The 18,602-nt window shown below is 42.2% G+C and overlaps 1 protein-coding gene across 1 annotated transcript; it reads left to right on the forward strand.

Annotated features, from left to right (window-relative positions):
* The first annotated feature begins 4,982 nt into the window (after positions 1–4,982).
* On the forward strand, positions 4,983–15,183 carry LOC139691273 (serine/threonine-protein kinase pim-3-like). Its single transcript, XM_071589031.1, has 7 exons — positions 4,983–5,162; positions 5,321–5,433; positions 10,323–10,370; positions 10,452–10,715; positions 10,832–10,931; positions 12,894–13,070; positions 13,184–15,183. Exons 1-7 carry the CDS (start codon positions 5,123–5,125, stop codon positions 13,417–13,419), a joined length of 978 nt encoding a protein of 325 aa, XP_071445132.1. The 5' UTR covers positions 4,983–5,122; the 3' UTR covers positions 13,420–15,183.
* Positions 15,184–18,602: the final 3,419 nt, after the last annotated feature.

Genomic DNA, 18,602 nt, shown 5'->3' on the forward strand with positions numbered 1-18,602 from the left:
GTTAGGACAATGATGAGGACGGCGAAACTGGAAAATATTAAGCGAGAGATGGAAAGGGGAAAAATAGATATTTTAGGTCTATGCGAGGTGAGATGGAAGGATAGCGGGGATTACTGGAGTGATCAGTATAGAATAATAAACAGAGGTGGGGACGAGAGCCAACGAGGGGTTGCCATAGTATTAAATGAAGAGGTAGGAAGAAGCGTAGTCAACATAGAGCAAATAACGGATAGATTATAACTAGTAGAGATAAAAGCAGAATCGACGATCTTGGTTATTATTCAGGTCTACATGCCACCGAGCAACCATAAGTAAGAAGAGGTAGATTGGATATACGATCAGTTAGAGGACATAATCGCGTGTGTTCCCGCAGGGAAACATTTGATAGTGATGGGGATTGGTATGCGACGGTAGGCGAAGGAAGAGATGCTGATGAGGTGGGGGACTACGGTTTAAGTGATGACCGCGGGGAAAAGCAGTTGACTTCTGCAGGAGACAGGGGTTAGTCATCACCAACACTTGGTTAGGACACCACAAAAGACCCCATGACCCACATAGACACCATGGTATACATGGAAAATGTCAGGTTACTCAGAAAAGTATCATCTAGATTATATCCTGGTTAGACACAGGTTTAGGAACAGTGTGATAAATTCGCACAGCTTCCCTGGAGCGGATGCGGACTCTGACCAAAGTTAATTTGTTATGAAATGCAGCGTCCGTTTCAAAAAGATAAGGCAGGGGCGGCGGGTTAGAAAATTAAATGTGGATCAATTAAATGGTTTAAAAAGGAAGAAGTACCGACAGGCGGTAGAGGAAATCATGGAGGAAAGAGCTAAGTACTATCGAAGAAAAATGGGAAAGTATCAAGAAAGGGTTATCTAAAGCCGTTAAAGACTCTATTGCAACCGTTAACGCTATAAGGACTAGGAAACCATGGACAACGGATGAGATGATTACAAAGATGGAGGTGCGGAGAAAATGAAAGAATGTAAATAAAGAGTTAGGCAAAATTAAGTACAAAGAATTAAACAATAAATTGAGGCGGGCAAAAAGTAAAGCAAAAGAAGCATGGTGGAAGACGCAGTGCGAGGATATGGCAAGTTTGCAGAGGAAGGGTGAAATTGGTGCGCTGTAAAGCAAAGTTAAATCTTTATTGGGAAGTAAGAAAAGGAGATATATGCTAACAGTTAGACATAAGGCGGGTAAGATAATAGTTGACACAGGAAAGATCCAAAAGAGATGGAAGGAATATAGAGAAAAACTGTATAGTAAAGAACTTTGACCAACAAAGCTAGATATTGAAAAAGAATATGACGTAGAGGAAGATAGCTTAGGTCCAGGCATACTAGACGATGATATAGAAATGGCATTAAGGGAGATGAAACTAATTAAGGCCGTGGGGGTGGATAACTTTCCCGCGGAACTATTGAAATGTTTAGGAAAGTGTGGGAGGAAGAGTCTCTATGGGCTGATTCGTAGTGTCTATGAGGAAGGAATATCTCGGGGGATAGAGTGTTTTGTGTTGCATGCTGTATGGTGGTGGTGTTTCAAATTCTTGCTTGTTGTGTCCTACCTTGCGTGTTGTTGGATGGCTTTCGTTCTGCATCCTGGGGTGAAATTTTTTGTTGGTTTGTGGTATATGGGTTTGCATGAGTGTTGCATGAAGGGATTTCTGCATGCGTGTGTGCGCTGCTGTGGGTGTATTTTTCCATGTTTTTGTTTTGCATGTGGTATTGTTCCTTTTTACGGTTGGTGACCTAACACCCCCCGCCACACGCCCTTGCCGGGTATTATATAGATGTAGATGAAGGAATCTGGCCTGAAGACTTTGTGAGATCAGTGTTAGTTCCAATTCCGAAAAAGGTAAAGGCTACATCATGTGAGGACTACAAGACAATAAGTTTGATATCCCACGCAGCTAAAGTTGTTCTCAGGATCATAAACAAAAGGATAGAGAGTAGGGCAAATGATTACTTAGGAGATGACTAGTTTGGGTTTAGGAAGGGGAGAGGTACGCGTGATGCCATTGCAGTAATGAGATTATTAATCGAGTGGAATATAGAGCACAACCAGGAGGTGTTTGCCTGTTTCGTAGATTTCGAAAAAGCGTTAGATAGAGGGAATTGGGAAAAACTAATAAGTATATTGCAGAAAATAGGAATATATTGGAGGGAAAGGAGGGCCTGTACATATCTCAGAATGCAAAGGTGCGAGTGGGGAACGGGGAGTCCGGATGGGCAGTGTTAGGAAGAGGTGTAAGGCAGGGTTGCCCATTATCACCTTTAATGTTCAACCTGTATGCAGAGGAAATGATTGAAGAGGCATGCGAAGAACTGGAGGTAGGAATGAAATTGGGTGGGGAATTTGTAAAATCAGTTAGGTTCGCTGATGATTAAGCGGTAGTTTGTCAGTCAGCCAAGGGGTTGCAAGCATTGCTGAGTGAATTGGAAATTCAGTGCGACAGGTATGGGATGAGAATCAATATTAATAAAACAAAGGTTTTGCGATTTTAAACATTAAAATAGGAGGGAAAAAACTAGAGCAGGTAGAACAGTTTACGTATCTCGGAAGTGTTTTGGACCAACACGGTCAAAGTGGTAGGGACGTAAGGAGAAGAATTGCGCTAGGCAAAGAGGCTTTCACAAGGAGGAGGGAGTTGATGACAGGGACGTTGAGTAAGGATGTTAAGAAAAGACTCGTTAAAACTTTGGTGTGGAGCGTAGTTATGGTATGGCGCGGAAACCTGGTCTTTGTAGCAGGAGGATAGACGTAAATGGGAGGCTTTTGAAATTTGTGTGTGGAGAAGAATGGAGAAGTGAAATGGACAGAGAAGAAAACAAATGAGGAAGTACTTGGTATGGTGGGCGAAGAGAGGGGTTTGTTGGGAGAAATCCTATGGAGGCAGGAAAAGTGGATGAATGGGGTATTGATCGGCAGTGGGATGTTGAAGACTGTAATAGAGGGGAGAATGTTAGGCAAACGAGGAAAGGGAAGGAACAGGATAGGGATGTTGGGCGGGATGAAGGGAGGAACAAGGTAGTCAGAGATTAAGAGGGTCCTGATGTATAGTAGGATCTTGTGTTTTGTTAGGAGTGACAAAATATTTATTTAGCAGCTGTGTCCATCCAAAAACCAACCTTAACCCGTAGATTTCCTAATAATTATAATAACAATAATAATAATGATAAGAATAATATTAATAATAACAATATACACATGCATATATATGCACACATAAATGAAAATTTTGTTTTTAAACTTCGGCAGTGTATTGTCACTATGGAGACAGCTTTGACTATTCTTGATGAACTCATTTTGATTTACCTTTCTGATGCTACCTACATTTTCACTCTCATATGCTAAGTATAATATTTATCACATTTCCCGTGATATTTATCTATTTTTCTGTGAATGACCCGTGTTAATTTTATAATGTAAATATCACTATATGATCTGCTTATTAAACAACCAAATATGCTTAACTCTCTTCATATACTCCTGGATACTAGTTGCTACCTACTGCAACTGCCCAAACCGTGTTTCGTACTCCCGAACGCTGAGGAGTGTCCCGACACAATGCAAAAGCAGGCCGCAAGTCTATGCAGTCCACTCCAATTCCTCGATAAAAATTTCCCTATTTATTGTTTACCCTTTCAAGTCGACTCCAAAACATTCCACCACGGTCAAATGGTGGGAAAATTGGATGAATGCTTAACTTAACAGGGTTTTGAATTCCGCACCTACCTACTTCAACATCGAATACAGTTCCTTGAAAGAACCAAGATTTTCATCGGATTCGCGGTCCATGGCGTCGTTTGTCCCTACATATGCTACAATCCGTAGTTTGGAGCAACCCACGTCACATGCAGCCGCCTTTACCGCTTGCGTCACCTAAGAAACCCCGCCCCCTGGTATACATCGCGATGACAGCAATCCAAAATCGCCCTCCCGTTGGACCCTACGTCGAAAGGAGGCATTAGTACACGACGGACATTGGAGCTGCCTCTCATAATAATTTCCTCCCTACCCGTCTGCTGACCTCTCTCTCTAAGCAGTGACCTCAGGGTATGGGTATGGGCTGCAGATACGAGGTTGATGTCATTGGACTGCACCTGGTACCTGTTGGAGATGGGAATCGGAACTGCGTCCGCAAAGTCCAATCCTCGCCGCAGCGTTACCTTTCCCTTGCCCCGAGAATGATCCCTCCAAGCGTCCAACCTGCGGAGGCGAGACACTTGGTTTTGCCTGTGGTTATTTTCTCTCTTTACGTTGGTGTCCTAACACTCTCCGCCGCACCCCCTTACGGCGGCTTGCGGGTTATTGTGAAGATGTAAATTTTGGTCATTTTCATATTAATCCCACGGAACCTTTTTTTTTAAATTTATTAAGGTGTTTCATGTAGCCGTAGTTCCAGCGTTGTGGGTTTTGGTAATGTGTAATTTTAGGCTTTCTAAGACATGCATGTAAGTACATATATTATCAGCTAACATACAAATGAAGGTAATAATATGGAAACAATCTATCCAAAAATGTGGATGACGCAATAACCTTTTCTTCACTGCTCAATATTCCCAGGGTATATTTCCTTTAACCCCGTTTCCTTGCTGTAGTATCTCCTCATTGGTGCGTTTTGGCGGGAGTTCATCAAAACATATGACGCATACACTACGCCCAGTAAATGTACAAAGAATAACCTTCCGCATACAAACAAAGTAGTACCTCATATATATTAAGTAGGTCGTTTCTAGATCAGAGCACGATGTTGTTTATTGTTAGCAATATAATTATTCATGTACTTTTAGTCCATAAAAGGTTGTTATCACGATGAAAGTTATTATATCATACAAGTTTTTGACGCATATCCGAGGGGACGTTTGCCCGCCAAGCGGAGGGATATGAAAGTTACGGAGGGAAGAGAGTGCGGTTTAGGGGTATATAGGAGGTGCAGCAGAGCGGCTGTTAGTCACAGGTACATTGCAACGCAGCATTGACGGTCGGAGGTCAATGTGGCGTTCTGCAACCGGTGCTCGTGTTTCGCTTGGATCTATTCAGTAGTGTTGTTAAAGAGGTCAGTTGGTAAAGTGATTGTTGTGGATACTGCACCACGGCTCCTGTTAAAATGTTACGGAAGAAGCCCATCGAGAGAAATGAAAGATTAGGTAAGTTTCTACTCAATCGCCTGCGCTTTAATTGAACGGGTAGGATGTGATAGTGACAGTTGGTGTTCAATAGATACGCTACGATTTTAACAGCGACTACATTAGTGATCTGCTGTGGTCCATAAAATACGAGTATGTGAAGTTTTTTCTTATTCCAGCCATACCTCCGCACCGTGAACCTTTTGAGTGCGTGTACCGTGAGGGCAATGTCCTCGGCAAAGGAGGCTTCGGTATTGTTTATGATGGGGTACGACAAAAAGATGGACTTTCGGTAAGTTTAATACACCTTTACGGTTTTTATTTCATTTCCTTTGTTATACTGGTTTTGTGCTAGTGGTATTCAGTTCATTGCTACTCGACGTCTGACGTATTGGCCTAGAATTTTAGAATTTTTAAGTGTATCGACTTTTAACACACAAAGTGCAGGAAATGTGGTCAATTTTTACCCATACGTTGATAGTCTATTGTGGTTACACTGTACATGGGCTCTGTTTGATAGCTTAGCCTCATGGTTTTTTAACCCCTGGCCAAATTTTATTTTGCCACGATGTGGTTTGCTTTAGCTTGGCTGGGAATTAAAAACCGTATTGACTTTCCGCATTATTTTTAAAGTTAGGTGTGTGGAGCGTCTTAACTCATTCCGCCCAAATTATTGTTAATGTACCACAATTAAAATTATTTTCTGCCGGTCTCAGGGATACATTTCTGGTGAATAATTACCCTAAGCCCATTCCAATGATTCTTGATTCATTAAAGTAATTTAGTTCGTCGTCTCAACGAAAGCACGTGCTCGTAGCTTATAAGAATTTTTAATTCATTTTAGACACGGTGATCTATCGGGAGATATCTGGGGATGAGGATCGTTTTATTCTAGCGCAGGATTTAGATTGCATTACTAAATGGCGTTCTAACTGGGGATTGACTCTAAATTGTAATAAATGTTCAGTGGTAAATTTCTTTAAAAGATCAACGGGATTTGCTTACAAATTAGCTGGAATTTGACCTAGACGTAGATGATACGGTAAAATACCTAGGTGTCGCATCCACAAAAGACTTAACTTGGGGGACTCACATACGTAAAGTCTGCGGTCAAGCATATAAAAAATTGGGATTCATTAGACGCATTGTCGGCAAAAGTGACTCGAAGGTCAAGGAACGTTGTTACCACGCTCTTGTAAGGCCTCATTTAGAATACGCATGCAGCGTGTGGGATCCGAGTGAAAAAGGCTCATTCCGGAAATAGATAAGGTTCAACGCCGGGATGCCCGTTTTGTTAAAAATTCTTACGATAAAACGCAAAGCATCACCGAAATGCTTATGGATTTGGGGTAGGAATCATTAGAAGAGAGACGATTCAATGCAAGATTGAAATTATTAAATAAATTTAGATCCGCATGTTTCAGCACCGAGGTCTCGCAAATTATTCGTACTCCTACATACATTGGTCGCTTGGATCATGCATATAAAATTCGGGAAATAGATGCCAGAACTATCCGACTCAAGGACTCCTTCCCACGGACAATACGGGATAGCAACTGCAGGGTTATAGATAGCAAAAATTCCACTTGCCACCCTCAGCGTCTAAAAAATAATTAGTTGTATTTAAATGCATGCTCTTCCACTAACCTTATGTGTTTTGCTATAATAACCCATTCTTTCCGAATGACCTCATTCGTGTTCCGTTCATCTGTTTTTAAGTCTCCCTTTCAATCCCTCGTCCCTCCCCGCGGGGGGAAATTCCTGCTACCTGCAACGTTGGGTCGCATTCCCTGCCTTTTACAGACTCTTTGGGGGTAGAGTGTTTCGTGGTGCATTTTCATGTGGTAGTGATGTTTCAATTTCTTGCTTGTTGTGTCCTGGCTTCGGTGTTGTAGGATGGCTTTCGTGCTGCATCATGGGGTGCAGTTTTTTAGTTGTTTTGCGGTATATGTGTTTGCATGAGTATTGGATGAAGGGATTTTTGCATGAGTGTGTGCGCTGCTGTGGGTGTAATTTTCCGTGTTGTTTTTTTGCATGTGGTATTTTTCCTTTTTACGGTTGGTGACCTAACACCCCCCGCCACACGCCCTTGCGGCGGCTTGCGGGGTATTATGTAGATGTAATCTCTGGAGGCATGTCACTTACAGTGGATACAAGTGTACATGCGATTTTAATACGGGAAATAGTACGACATAGTGATACGCAATGAGAATAGTTCATTTTTACGCAATTGTTCATAGAGTTTCTATTTTTGGACTCTCGAAACAAAAATTAATGGAAGTAAATAGTTAGGGTGCTGCTGAAATATAGTTATCCCTACATGATAATATCCGGTGATTATTATTTGCAATGTTGCCTTTGCTTGCCGAACAGTATGTTTATTATAGTATGTTTACATATAGCATAATATGTTTATATTTGTGTTATTTATATATTATATATATATATATATATATGTGTATATATATATGTGTGTGTATATATATATATATATAAATATATATATATATATATATATATGTATATATATATATATATGTATGTATATATATATATGTATATATATGTATATATATGTATGTATATATATATATATGTATATATATGTATATATATGTATATATATATATATATCGCGCGACCGACATATATATATATATATGTGGGTCGCGGTAGTCCAGTGGGTAGAGCGTTGGACTGCTGACCGGAGGGTCCCGGGTTCGATTCCCGGGCAAGGCACTCTGGGCACCTGCAGCTCCACCCAAGCTAAAGTGATTTTTCGGGTACCAGGTCTTCCTGGGAAACCATAACTGGCACAGGGAAAGGAACTGGCCCCCCTGTCCTGATGTCTGAATTTCACACGCCGTCGGGCTTAGTACTGGGTGAACTCTATCATCGCCTATTAAACCGACCTTCGGGTTGATTACTGTGTTTATGGTTTTATACACGCACGTTCAAACACCATAATCCGCCGTATGGCGGATAAATATTCATTCACATGGAAATAGGTAATTGGAACCCATACGAGTACATCACATAGGGACGGACTCAGGTGAGGTAGGGAAGACGGAATCGTGCCCAAAATATTTCCTTGACTGCGAATTGAACGCAGGATCTTCTGACTTGCCGGTCCTAATATCTATTTTCATGTGAATGAATAGAAAATATTTATATATTTACCCACGCCGTAGTCTCTAAGTAGAAACTAACTGGGAAGTTCTAACGTTCTGCGTGGGCCTTAGTATATCTGTTGTATTTTAAATTTGTCTCTCCGCGGTAGAAGTTAACGTGAGAGTTGCAGTCCCGACACAGTACAATGACTTCAAGCGTAAAAACGGAACCTGGTGTGCAGAATGTTTCCTTCGGGCACAGTTAATTTAATTAAGGCAGCAGTGGTTCAAAAACTAAATGGGAGTACAGTAGAAAGTTTTGAGCAGGAGACTCACAACTAATTTGAAAAGTATAAAGTTGCTTTTGTGTGTCTACAGTTTGTGCCTACCGACCTCATATAACTTTTCTGATGATCGATCAGGATGCAATCATTATAAAGGAGGAGATCACTTCAACACTTGTTATGCCCCATTTCGTGGTATTTTGTTCCAAACTCAGGTGACCAACTATAATTACAATGTTTTTTATGGCAATGAAATGCGTGTGCACTCAAAACTGGAATGATGAACTTTTGAACACTTGTATAAATGTTCTTGTCAAGTCGTGTTCTCTTCCTTTACTATTCCTGCACCAGTGCCCAAGCATGAAGTTATATGTAGTCGTATTTTTATGTAACGTATTGACAATTAGGTTAAAACGTTGTTGTCCTGAGCAAAGCTTAAAACTAAACTTCTAAGTGATTTTATTCATCGCTAAAAGATGTTACTGGTGCCCCATATTTGCCGTTACGCTTAAGGACTGTGAATGGGTCTATATGCCGCTTCCAATGTATAGTATGTAATACGAGTAAGACAACAACAAAGAAACTTCTCCGCTATTCAATGATGTCACACTTATGACGGCATGCGGGCATGAGCAGCCCGATGACTCATTAAGTTAACTGTTAATCAGTGGCAATAATCATCTGCATAATACCCTGCAAGCTGCCGGAAGGGCGTGTAGAGGGGGTGTTAGGTCACCATCTTAGAGCAATCGTTCTGGTGGAGTCAATAATCAAGCTTTCACATTTCAAGTTCGCACCTTTCGTTCGATTGTCACATCAAATTGAATTTTAGTGTCGGCCCGAATGACCTGGACATTCTGGAACATTACCAATAAGGAATTGCACTATTTTTTTGTTTCCATAATTCAGTCTACAGAAATTTTAATTTTCCCGGAGTTCTACATGCCAATTTTCACATGCTTCCAGGGTAGTTTCAACCAAATAGAGATAGAATGTAATATTTATCGTGAGCAATCTGCAAGGAGTATGAGGACTAGTTATTTTGCTAACTTTCTATTTCAACTACAAGAGATTCTACACCTAACAACGGTTCATTGCAGTGAACGAAGATACCTTGGGAAGATGCCTGGAAGGTAGAAAAACTAGGAATAGACTCAAAGGCAAGACTTGGGCTTGGCTAAATTGAGCCAAGAGGTTGGGTGAAATTTGCAAAGACTAGATTTTTAAGGTGCTGGAAAGATTACTATAGCTATACTAATTGGTAGCCTCCGGTGTAAGGGGTTTTTTTGATGGACGGGATGATTCGTGCGGTCTGAGGGGCACACGATTCACTTTAACTGAGTGACTTGGAGGATTGCACAACTTCTTGAGCAGAATATATTGCATATTTCGCAGATTTTTACCTGCCATTTTCATTGCACCTGGTCGTCGGAATAGAACTATGACGTTACCCTCTTCAATGGAAGTTCACTATTGACAAACTGTATTTATTGATTTTGGTCTATTTCCTTTCTTGCCTCATTCATGTTGTCTCCAGGAAATATATTTTAAATTTGTAATTATATGTTTGCTTGGTAAACGATATAGTAACCGAACTAATGAGTATGCCAGGATGTCTACTTTGAAATTGGTTTTACCTACCGTAGTGTAGCCATATTTGGGCCATAATGTGTAAAGTTGTGCCTAGCCAGAGCCCTACCTCCAATAAAAAAGGTGTCCTACATTGGGCCATGCTTTTAGATCGATACGTGGGAAATGTATTAACAGTTCAATATTTCATTTTTCAGGTCGCCATCAAGAAAGTGAACAAGTATAGGGTGTCGGATTGGACTGTGGTAAGGAGGCTTTCTATTTCACTTTCATTGTTTCGATTCCTCCATAGTTTATGGGTGGTTCACTGAGACTTTTCCATTAAGGTCGAAGACCAGCTTGTGCCCATGGAGGTCTGCCTGTTACGGAAGGTATCCCACGTACCGGGAGTTATCAAGCTCTTAGACTACTACGAGCGCCAGAACTCTTCCATTATCGTCATGGAAAGACCAGAATCTGTGAAGGATCTTTTTGATTTTATAACTGAGAAGGGGACATTGGAAGAGAGCGTGGCCCGAGCCTTCTTCATCCAGGTTGTGGAGACTGTCATGCAGTGCCACAAGGCTGGAGTCATCCACAGGGATATTAAGGTAAATGTTTTGACTGTTTCCTTGTGCCCTTGTTTTCGCGCAAATGAGCGTTAATGGGCGTATTCAGTATTCCGTCGGGAGCACGTTTTAATGTACTTTGTCTCTTGTTGTGTCAGGACGAAAACATTTTGGTGGATCTGAAGACAAGCTCCCTGAAGCTGATTGATTTTGGCTCCGGGACGTTCCTGAGAGACGGCCTCTACACAGATTTTGACGGTGAGTTTGTTTTTAAGTTTTGTTGTGGGTCGCTGGTGGCTGGATTGGCGAGGCGGTCGATGGGAGGAGAAATGAGTGCGCGCGGAATTAACCCTGCCCTGGTTATGCCCGAGTAGTGGGTGCCACGGCACATCGTGTGCCACGGTGTGGTGGGGGGGAGGTCTAGGAGTGAGGCCAGACGGCTAGACGCGCGGGCGGGATATTATTGATCGGCGAGCCCGGGGCTTGGCGAAAGGGGATGTCAGACATAAGGGGTCTGCGTGACCCGTTTTCCGCTCGTGAAACGACCGCCGGCCCGCTTCCCCGCTCCAACTCCAACCAACCTCTCTCCTCTCTTGCACCGCCGCCGCGGCAAGGCATCCCCTTGCACACTCGCCACCCTAGTTTCTTCCCCTCCTAAGGCGGCGGATGCCTCAAACTCGAACGAGTAGAGTAAAACCTCTTCCGTCCAACTTCCGATCGATTTTAGGAACCTCGGAGGGACGTACTGACGCCGATTGGCCCCTTACAGCCGCTCCCTTCGTATCGCATTGCCGCACAGTGGGGCCGAACCTGTAAAGTAGTGATCATGTATGATAAACTAAAAGTGTTAATGTTGGTTGATATATTACTAATGATAGGTTAAAAAAATGATATTCGGGAAATGCAATCGATACGAAATCGCAAAGGTTGACGGGTGAACGGATAACGAGCGCCGTGCTGAATAAGAAGGCTTATGTCAAGTTAATATTACAGCCAACTGGTAGTGCTATTTTAATTTATGCAAAGGGGAAATTCCTCGTGAGAGTCAGTAGTGCGAGTAGGCGCCCATTTCCTTAATTTTTACAAGTTCTATATGCAATTTTATTACAAATTTATTTGAAAGTTATAATAAATCCAACCATTGCTTGTAAATGGACCAAGGTGCCTATCTGCGTTATAGCTTCAGATAGAAAATGGATGCCAGCTCCTTATAGCTGCATCAACGAGTTCAGTAAGTGCATCGTTTTACCCAGCACGGAACGCCACCTTGAAACGTGACCGCGTTACGCTCGTCCTATTACGCGGTTACCACGTAGTAAGATGAGCGTATTTATGGCTGCGTAGTTGTGCCGGCATGCGTATTGTTCCGCTATAAAACGGGAATCTGGTACTTAATAAAATGTTGCTCTTCTCCCTTTATATGAAATTGTGTTACTTGCTGTTGTAGTTTTTATGGGTGAAAAGTTTTAGCCAATTTTGTAGCCGAAAGTCTAATAGTCGTTTATTTTTGCCTTCATGCTTTTGTTTGTAATTCTCATCCCATTGGACTCACTGGTGCTGTAATGCGGTTGTAAGTAATCATGGGACGTGCAATTAATGCATGCAAGCTCGTGGAAGGAATGTTGCGAGGTTGATTCATCAGCACTCCAAATCTTAGCAGGAAAGTAAAACGCAAGCTGACGAAGAGACGAGACCCACCTCCTCGAGTACCGCCCCTCCTTTACCGGCCGCGCCCCCTCCCTCTTCGTCGCCGGCCAAAGTTTACAACTACGAGTTATGACACTGATCTGTTTTCCCCAAATTGTCGTGTATGTACATTTTTTATTTTACTAATGGGGCATTTCTTTCCTCTACCACATAAGACACAAGTTTTACGGGTGTCATGTAGTTCTTCTCGTCTTAATGTAGTCCCCTCATCTTCGTCCTATCATTCCTTGTACCAATCGGAATCGTTTCAATCCTCTTCTGGATCTTTTCCACTGCTATAACCTCCATTTTGAGAGGATTTCCTATAATGATGACCACGGACGTCTTCCTACGACCGCCGCCGAGCATCACGCTCGGCCATCTGTGCCCAATGTCATAGTCGCCAGGATTCAAACATCTTTGTTCACGTCTATAACTATTATGTTAATACTGAGCATTAAGCAAGCTAAATAGTTGAGTATGTTTTGTTATTATGTATATTTTGATGAACAATTTATTTTTCTTCTACTACAGGGACTCGTGTTTATGCCCCTCCCGAGTGGATTAATTGCAGTAGATACGACGGAAGAAGCGCGACTGTTTGGTCGCTGGGTGTCCTGCTCTACGGAATGGTGTGCGGTGACGTACCATTTGAAGAGGACCGTGAGATAGTCCGAGCTGAGATTAATTTCCACAACAGGTTAACGCAAGGTGAGCCCCCAAACAATTTTTATTCATCTATAATCTTCGTATGATACGAGTGACATCAACTTCTGCATAGCCAGGCATCAATTAGTCACTCACGAGCCCTCCTTATATTGCAGAGTGCCGAGACCTGATAAGGAGATGTCTTTCGATCCGCCCCGGCGACCGGCCCACCCTGGAGGAGATCCTCTGCCACTCGTGGCTCTCCTGCGAGCTGGCCGACGAGGACTCCGACCCGTCCGCCTCCCCCGCCATGCCCCCCACACCTGCCCCTGCCTCCCCCCAGGACTCGCCACTCGCCTCTGCTAAATCATCGTCACCCTCCGTTTCCTCCTCCTCCCCCGTGCCCTCTTAGTCGTCCGGCAGCACTCGGCCTACCGCCGGGCCACCCCCTTAGCCCGCGACTACGCTTCCTCGTCGCTGAGGGTTAACCTGTGATTTGTGCAGCGCCAACTCGGCGCCCAAGGAGTCGCGGCGGCCGCGTGGCAATTCCAGGGCCCGGCTCCCCTCCTGTCCGCTGAGAGAGGGCATCTCAGTGATGGCGGATATCAGTATTGACGACGGTCGTGGCCTGGGAATGCACTTCCCGAGCGCAGAGCCCCGTGCACTCCCCACCACGCCCGGGGAGTCGACTGGGACACAAGTTTGTGCAAGTGTATAAAGTGTGTATGCGTGTTGTTTCTTTCGAAGCTGCCGGAAGAGAGGTGAACGGAGACGAGGCTGGACCTTGTTCTCTGCCTGTGCCCTTGCCCTGTTGGCAACGGACTGGAGGAATGCAGCAGTGAGGAGCTGCGGTGTGCAAGAGCTTTGCATCTGTCTTGGCGTCCCCCTGGCTGCTTGGGCGAAGGCACGTTTGCTACGACTGATCTCCAAGACTTACTCTTAGCTAAAGCAGACGGACATTGTGTTTGGACTGACAAGTGGTGGCCCAGCATCCTCCACCATGTGGAATAGACTTGATTGTGTGGACTTACGGGTTCACCTGGAGACATGAAGGGGCCTAAAATGACATACATCCATGTATTTAGTTGTCCGTTGCATGCATTTTGAAGTTTTATTTAAACAGTACCGCGATGCCGTCGGTGGCACTTATCAGCATATTAAACCTGAATTTTTTAGTGTGGGTTAAGTACCCATTGGGAAATGGGATTTGCTACTATCATCATACCTTTGGCACATTAATGTTTGTTTCTGTAATTTATGAATCTGTAAATGTTCATCACGTTATACTATTTTATGTTAATGTATGCACAAGCTTGTCTCATTCTCATCCGGTTAAATTTGGGTGTCAAATTTAACTGCAATGTGTATACTATACCACACCATGTTTAGGAACCAATCAATGTCTTTTATGGCCTTGTTCAATGTTTTTGGGACTCGGAATAGTTGTGATAACTGAGGAACTATTGGAAAACATTTTCCCTTTAATCGTTTATGGTATACTGAACCATGTCACCTGTTGTGCATTTCCCAAGTTATATTTCTCTGCTGTTTTATTATTAATATCTGTTGAACTGCTTTGGTATGGAAGGCATATGATTTTAACTATATTTGTATTTGTCAGTGTTGCATTTTACATGAATTGGATATTATTATTATTATTATGACCGTTTCTTATTCTCAACCCCTATGGCCCGGTTGCTACCTTACATTATTGAATAGGAAATCTTTTAAATGTTATCTCCCTTTTGTATGTCAATTTGGGCCACCTTTCTCATCCATGTCTGCTCGTAATTCCTTCATGTAAACGATAACTTAAGTTCCTGTCTTTTTGTATTGTTATTATAGTATCTTTAACTTATTTTTGTTGGTGGTAGCCTGAGATAAGGCTCCCGGGCACATTCAATGCAACTCGTATGGCTAGAGTAATTAGGGGCCGGTATCTCTGTTTCTCTGGTCATTATATGTAGATGGTGTCCAAAATCTGTACATATTTAGCTGGGGTATGCAGGAGTTGTGTTGTTTTATAATATTGGATATTGCATTGAAGAATCACATTAGTTGTTGCAGTTTGATTTTTGCAATTTAAATACAGTTGATCTGCCTGATGTATTCCGATGAAGCGATATAAACAATGTGTGTGATAATTCTCAAATGAGTATCATTAAATGTTACATATAACCATGCAAGTAAATGTATTTTCTTCCTGGAAACCTTGACCCAATGCTTCCTTGGTTTAACCAAGTATCGTTTAGCAAAGTTGATTGGAACATCATGGGATAGAATTGGTTAATACTAACTTATTTTTTAAAATTTGCGTAAGACTGGATGCTTTGCACTTACAGCCGTATGGAATTTCATCGGATTCTGGATCCTCAACAAACGACGATTTAAAATCTCTCCCATCCCAGTGCGGCAATCTGGCACGGGAATCGTGTTGTCAGAATGCATGATGCACCGAGCACCCTTGAGGCGACGCACGCACCCGGTTCATGAGAATCGTCGGGGCCGACGTCTTCTCGCAGAAATTTCCCAGGCACAGCTTGTGCGCCTGACTTATATGAGGGTTGGCTGGTAAGTACACACCATTTTGGCATTAAAACATAAATAGTTATTAATTTCTAGAAATAAACAATTTATAAGTAAACTGGAAACCTTGAACGACTTTTCTTCCTAGTCACCATTAATTCCGACAAGGTGTGACCAATTTTTATATTCCAGCTTCAAATTCCTCTGCCGCCTGTCCATTGGTATAAGTGGTCACCCGTTTTTTTAGATTTTCATCACTTGAAATTTCGTTCCTGCCAAAAAGTCCATTTTTATAAAGATATGAAAATCTTAAGGAGACATGTTAGAGACTTAGAGTGCATTGCTGAACAGCTTCCGTTTTTTGGACAAAATGATTTCTGCCAGCTGTTATTAGCATGGAATAGCCGTAGAGGAGAGCAGGCTCGTCATGTCGGGCATTCTCCTCCTTCAACTGGAAGTCCCGGTGCCGAAAATAATCTTCAATTTCATTGTCTCCATACACTTCCTCTCAGTAAAGGGATTATCATATGGTCGCACCTGTCTTACGTTGAGTTTTCTGGTAACAGGCCCTACATCGCACGTTTACAAGTTTCTTGGATATTGATAAACAGAAACAAATAAAACAATAGCTTTAAAAACATTCACATATGGTTAGTAAACAAAGAACTGGAGTTTGAGATTTAGCAGCGTCTATTTACGCTACAGCTGGCAAGAGTGTTCCGGTTTCCAGACGACCATGGTACGAACGTACTTGTATATTAGCGGGCCCTTGGACAGTTTACTGGATACTCCCATCCGAACCTATGAAGAGAGACTCCGTATTGCCCGGAATGACGGTTCAAATGGTAGAAAAAATCAGGAAAATTAACGGCCCGATTACACTTCCCGGAGGGCACTCTTCCGCAGTCGGAACAAGCGCCCACAAGGACTATCCTCTGTTTCTGTGCTGAAAGAAAGTCTCCAACCCAATGTATTGCGCCTTTGTGACCTTTTTTAGCTTATGATAGATGCATCTAGCTTTCAAGAACAAAGAGTCTTCAACTGAATTAAATCGCCCTACTTCACCTGCTCACTTCAATTTATGAATTAATTTACCCAATGGAACTTTATCAAATGCATTTTGAAAATCCAAAAAGATGGAATTTACTTTCGACACTTTCGCACTATAAAAGGATATCACATGTAAATAATCCCAACAATCCCAATAAGGCGCATGTAGATGCGTGCACTTTCACTGACCTCGTGTGTTGTCTTGTCTAAACACTACTCGTATGTGGTTGTCATTTAATAATGTAGTGCTGGTTAAGTATATCTTACCTTGCTATGTTTGTTTTTAGTTTCCCTTCCCATCCCTCGTCTCATCTCTGTGGAGGGGACCCTCCCACTGCCTGCAGCCTTGTCAGATTCCCTACCGGTGTTCTTGGGGAGAGAGACCATTGAGTGTTGCATGTATCAGTTTTGGTGGAATTTCCATTACTTACTTTTACATTCTAGTTTGCATGTTATGGGATACATTTTTACTACATGCTAATGTGCATGAGTTTCTTAGAAATAGTATATTTATTTGCATACGTGTATGTTAAAAAGGTTTTTGCATGAATGTTTTGCATACACCTCTATTAGTGTAGTTTGGAAAAAATATGTTCATTTTCCATCTTGTTTTATTCTCTTTCACGGTTGGTGACAGAAAACCCGCCACTTGCCCTTGCGGCGGCTTGCTGGCTATTATATAAATGTAGAAAGTATATTCGCGGGTAGATCAGAGTGTAAGTGGATAGCATATTTATCTGTATGCATGTGAGTTGTAAATATTTTTGCGTGACTATACGAGGGAGGTCCCAGAAGTACCCGACCCAACAAAGAAAATAAAAATTTTGGAAAAAATTTATTTGTTCTTCAACATAATCTCCTTTCAGCTTCTTACATTTTTCCCAGCGATGTTCAATGAGTTCGATACCCTTTTTATAATAAGAACTGTCTTGCTCCTTTGAAGTAGCCATCAACTGCCGACATCGCTTGTTCACGTTTGGAAAATCTTTTACCACCGAGCCATTTTTTCAAGTTGGCGAACAGAAAATAATTCGAGGGGGCTGAATCTGGCGAATGAGGTAACAATCCAAACTTTAATTCATGAATTTTGGCCATTGCAATAACGTATTTGTGAGCTGGTGCATTGTCTTGATGAAACAACACTTTCTTCTTAGACAAATGCGACGGCTTTTGCTTGATTCCTTCGCTCAAACGTTGCAATAAGTTCGCCTAATGCTCGGCGTTGATAGTTTTTACTTTTTCAAGATAGTCAATGAAAATTTTCCCCTCGCGCATCCCAAACAACCGACGCCATGACCTTGCCTGGAGATGAAACGGTCTTCGTCTTTTTTGAAGGCGGTCCTCCCTTTTTAATCCATTGTTTTGGTTGTTCTTTTGTCTCGGGTGTGAAGTAATTAACCCATGTTTCAACCAAGATTATGAAACGATGCAAAATATCTGCTTTGTTGCTGTAAAACTTTGCTAAACACTCAATTTAAACATATTCACGACCCTGGTTTTGCTCGAGGGTGAGCTAACGTGGCTGTCTGCTAGGTCGCGCACTATCAGTCTACGATCATCCAGTATCATTTAGTGGATTTTCTTAACTGTTTCTGGAGTCGTCACCTCATTTGGTCGACCAATGCGATGCTCGTCTAGACGGCTCGTACGGCCTCGTTTAAACTCTGCTACCCAATATTTTACTAATGTACACGAAGGAGCAGACTCACTTAGAGTAGAATCCAGTTCAGCTTTGATATTGGTTGGTCTGAGGCCTTTCAAATAAAAGTATTGTATCACATAACGATGACCAATTTTCTCCATTTTCACATATTCACTGAAAACGCTCACTATTGTTGGTTGCCAAACAAATAATACACAACGTGGCGTCTTCAAATTTAAAATGTACGCTTTATAGATTACGTACTTTCTAATACAATGATATTTTTTAAACAACTACCGCCATCTCTAGGTCAGGCCGGGTACTTATAGGACCACCCTCATATACGATTTTGTGTGCGTAGGTTGGCATGAATTTGT

The sequence above is a fragment of the Hetaerina americana genome, unplaced genomic scaffold (assembly GCF_022747635.1).
Source record: "Hetaerina americana unplaced genomic scaffold, ioHetAmer1.1.p SCAF_31, whole genome shotgun sequence".
Lineage (NCBI taxonomy): Eukaryota > Metazoa > Arthropoda > Insecta > Odonata > Calopterygidae > Hetaerina > Hetaerina americana.

Coding starts and splice junctions, on each gene's coding strand:
- LOC139691273 (XM_071589031.1), top strand. CDS start 5,123: ATGTTACGGAAGAAGCCCATCGAGAGAAATGAAAGATTAG. Junction 5,434..10,322: donor GACAAAAAGATGGACTTTCG/GTAAGTTTAATA, acceptor TTCATTTTTCAG/GTCGCCATCAAGAAAGTGAA. Junction 10,371..10,451: donor GGGTGTCGGATTGGACTGTG/GTAAGGAGGCTT, acceptor TTTTCCATTAAG/GTCGAAGACCAGCTTGTGCC.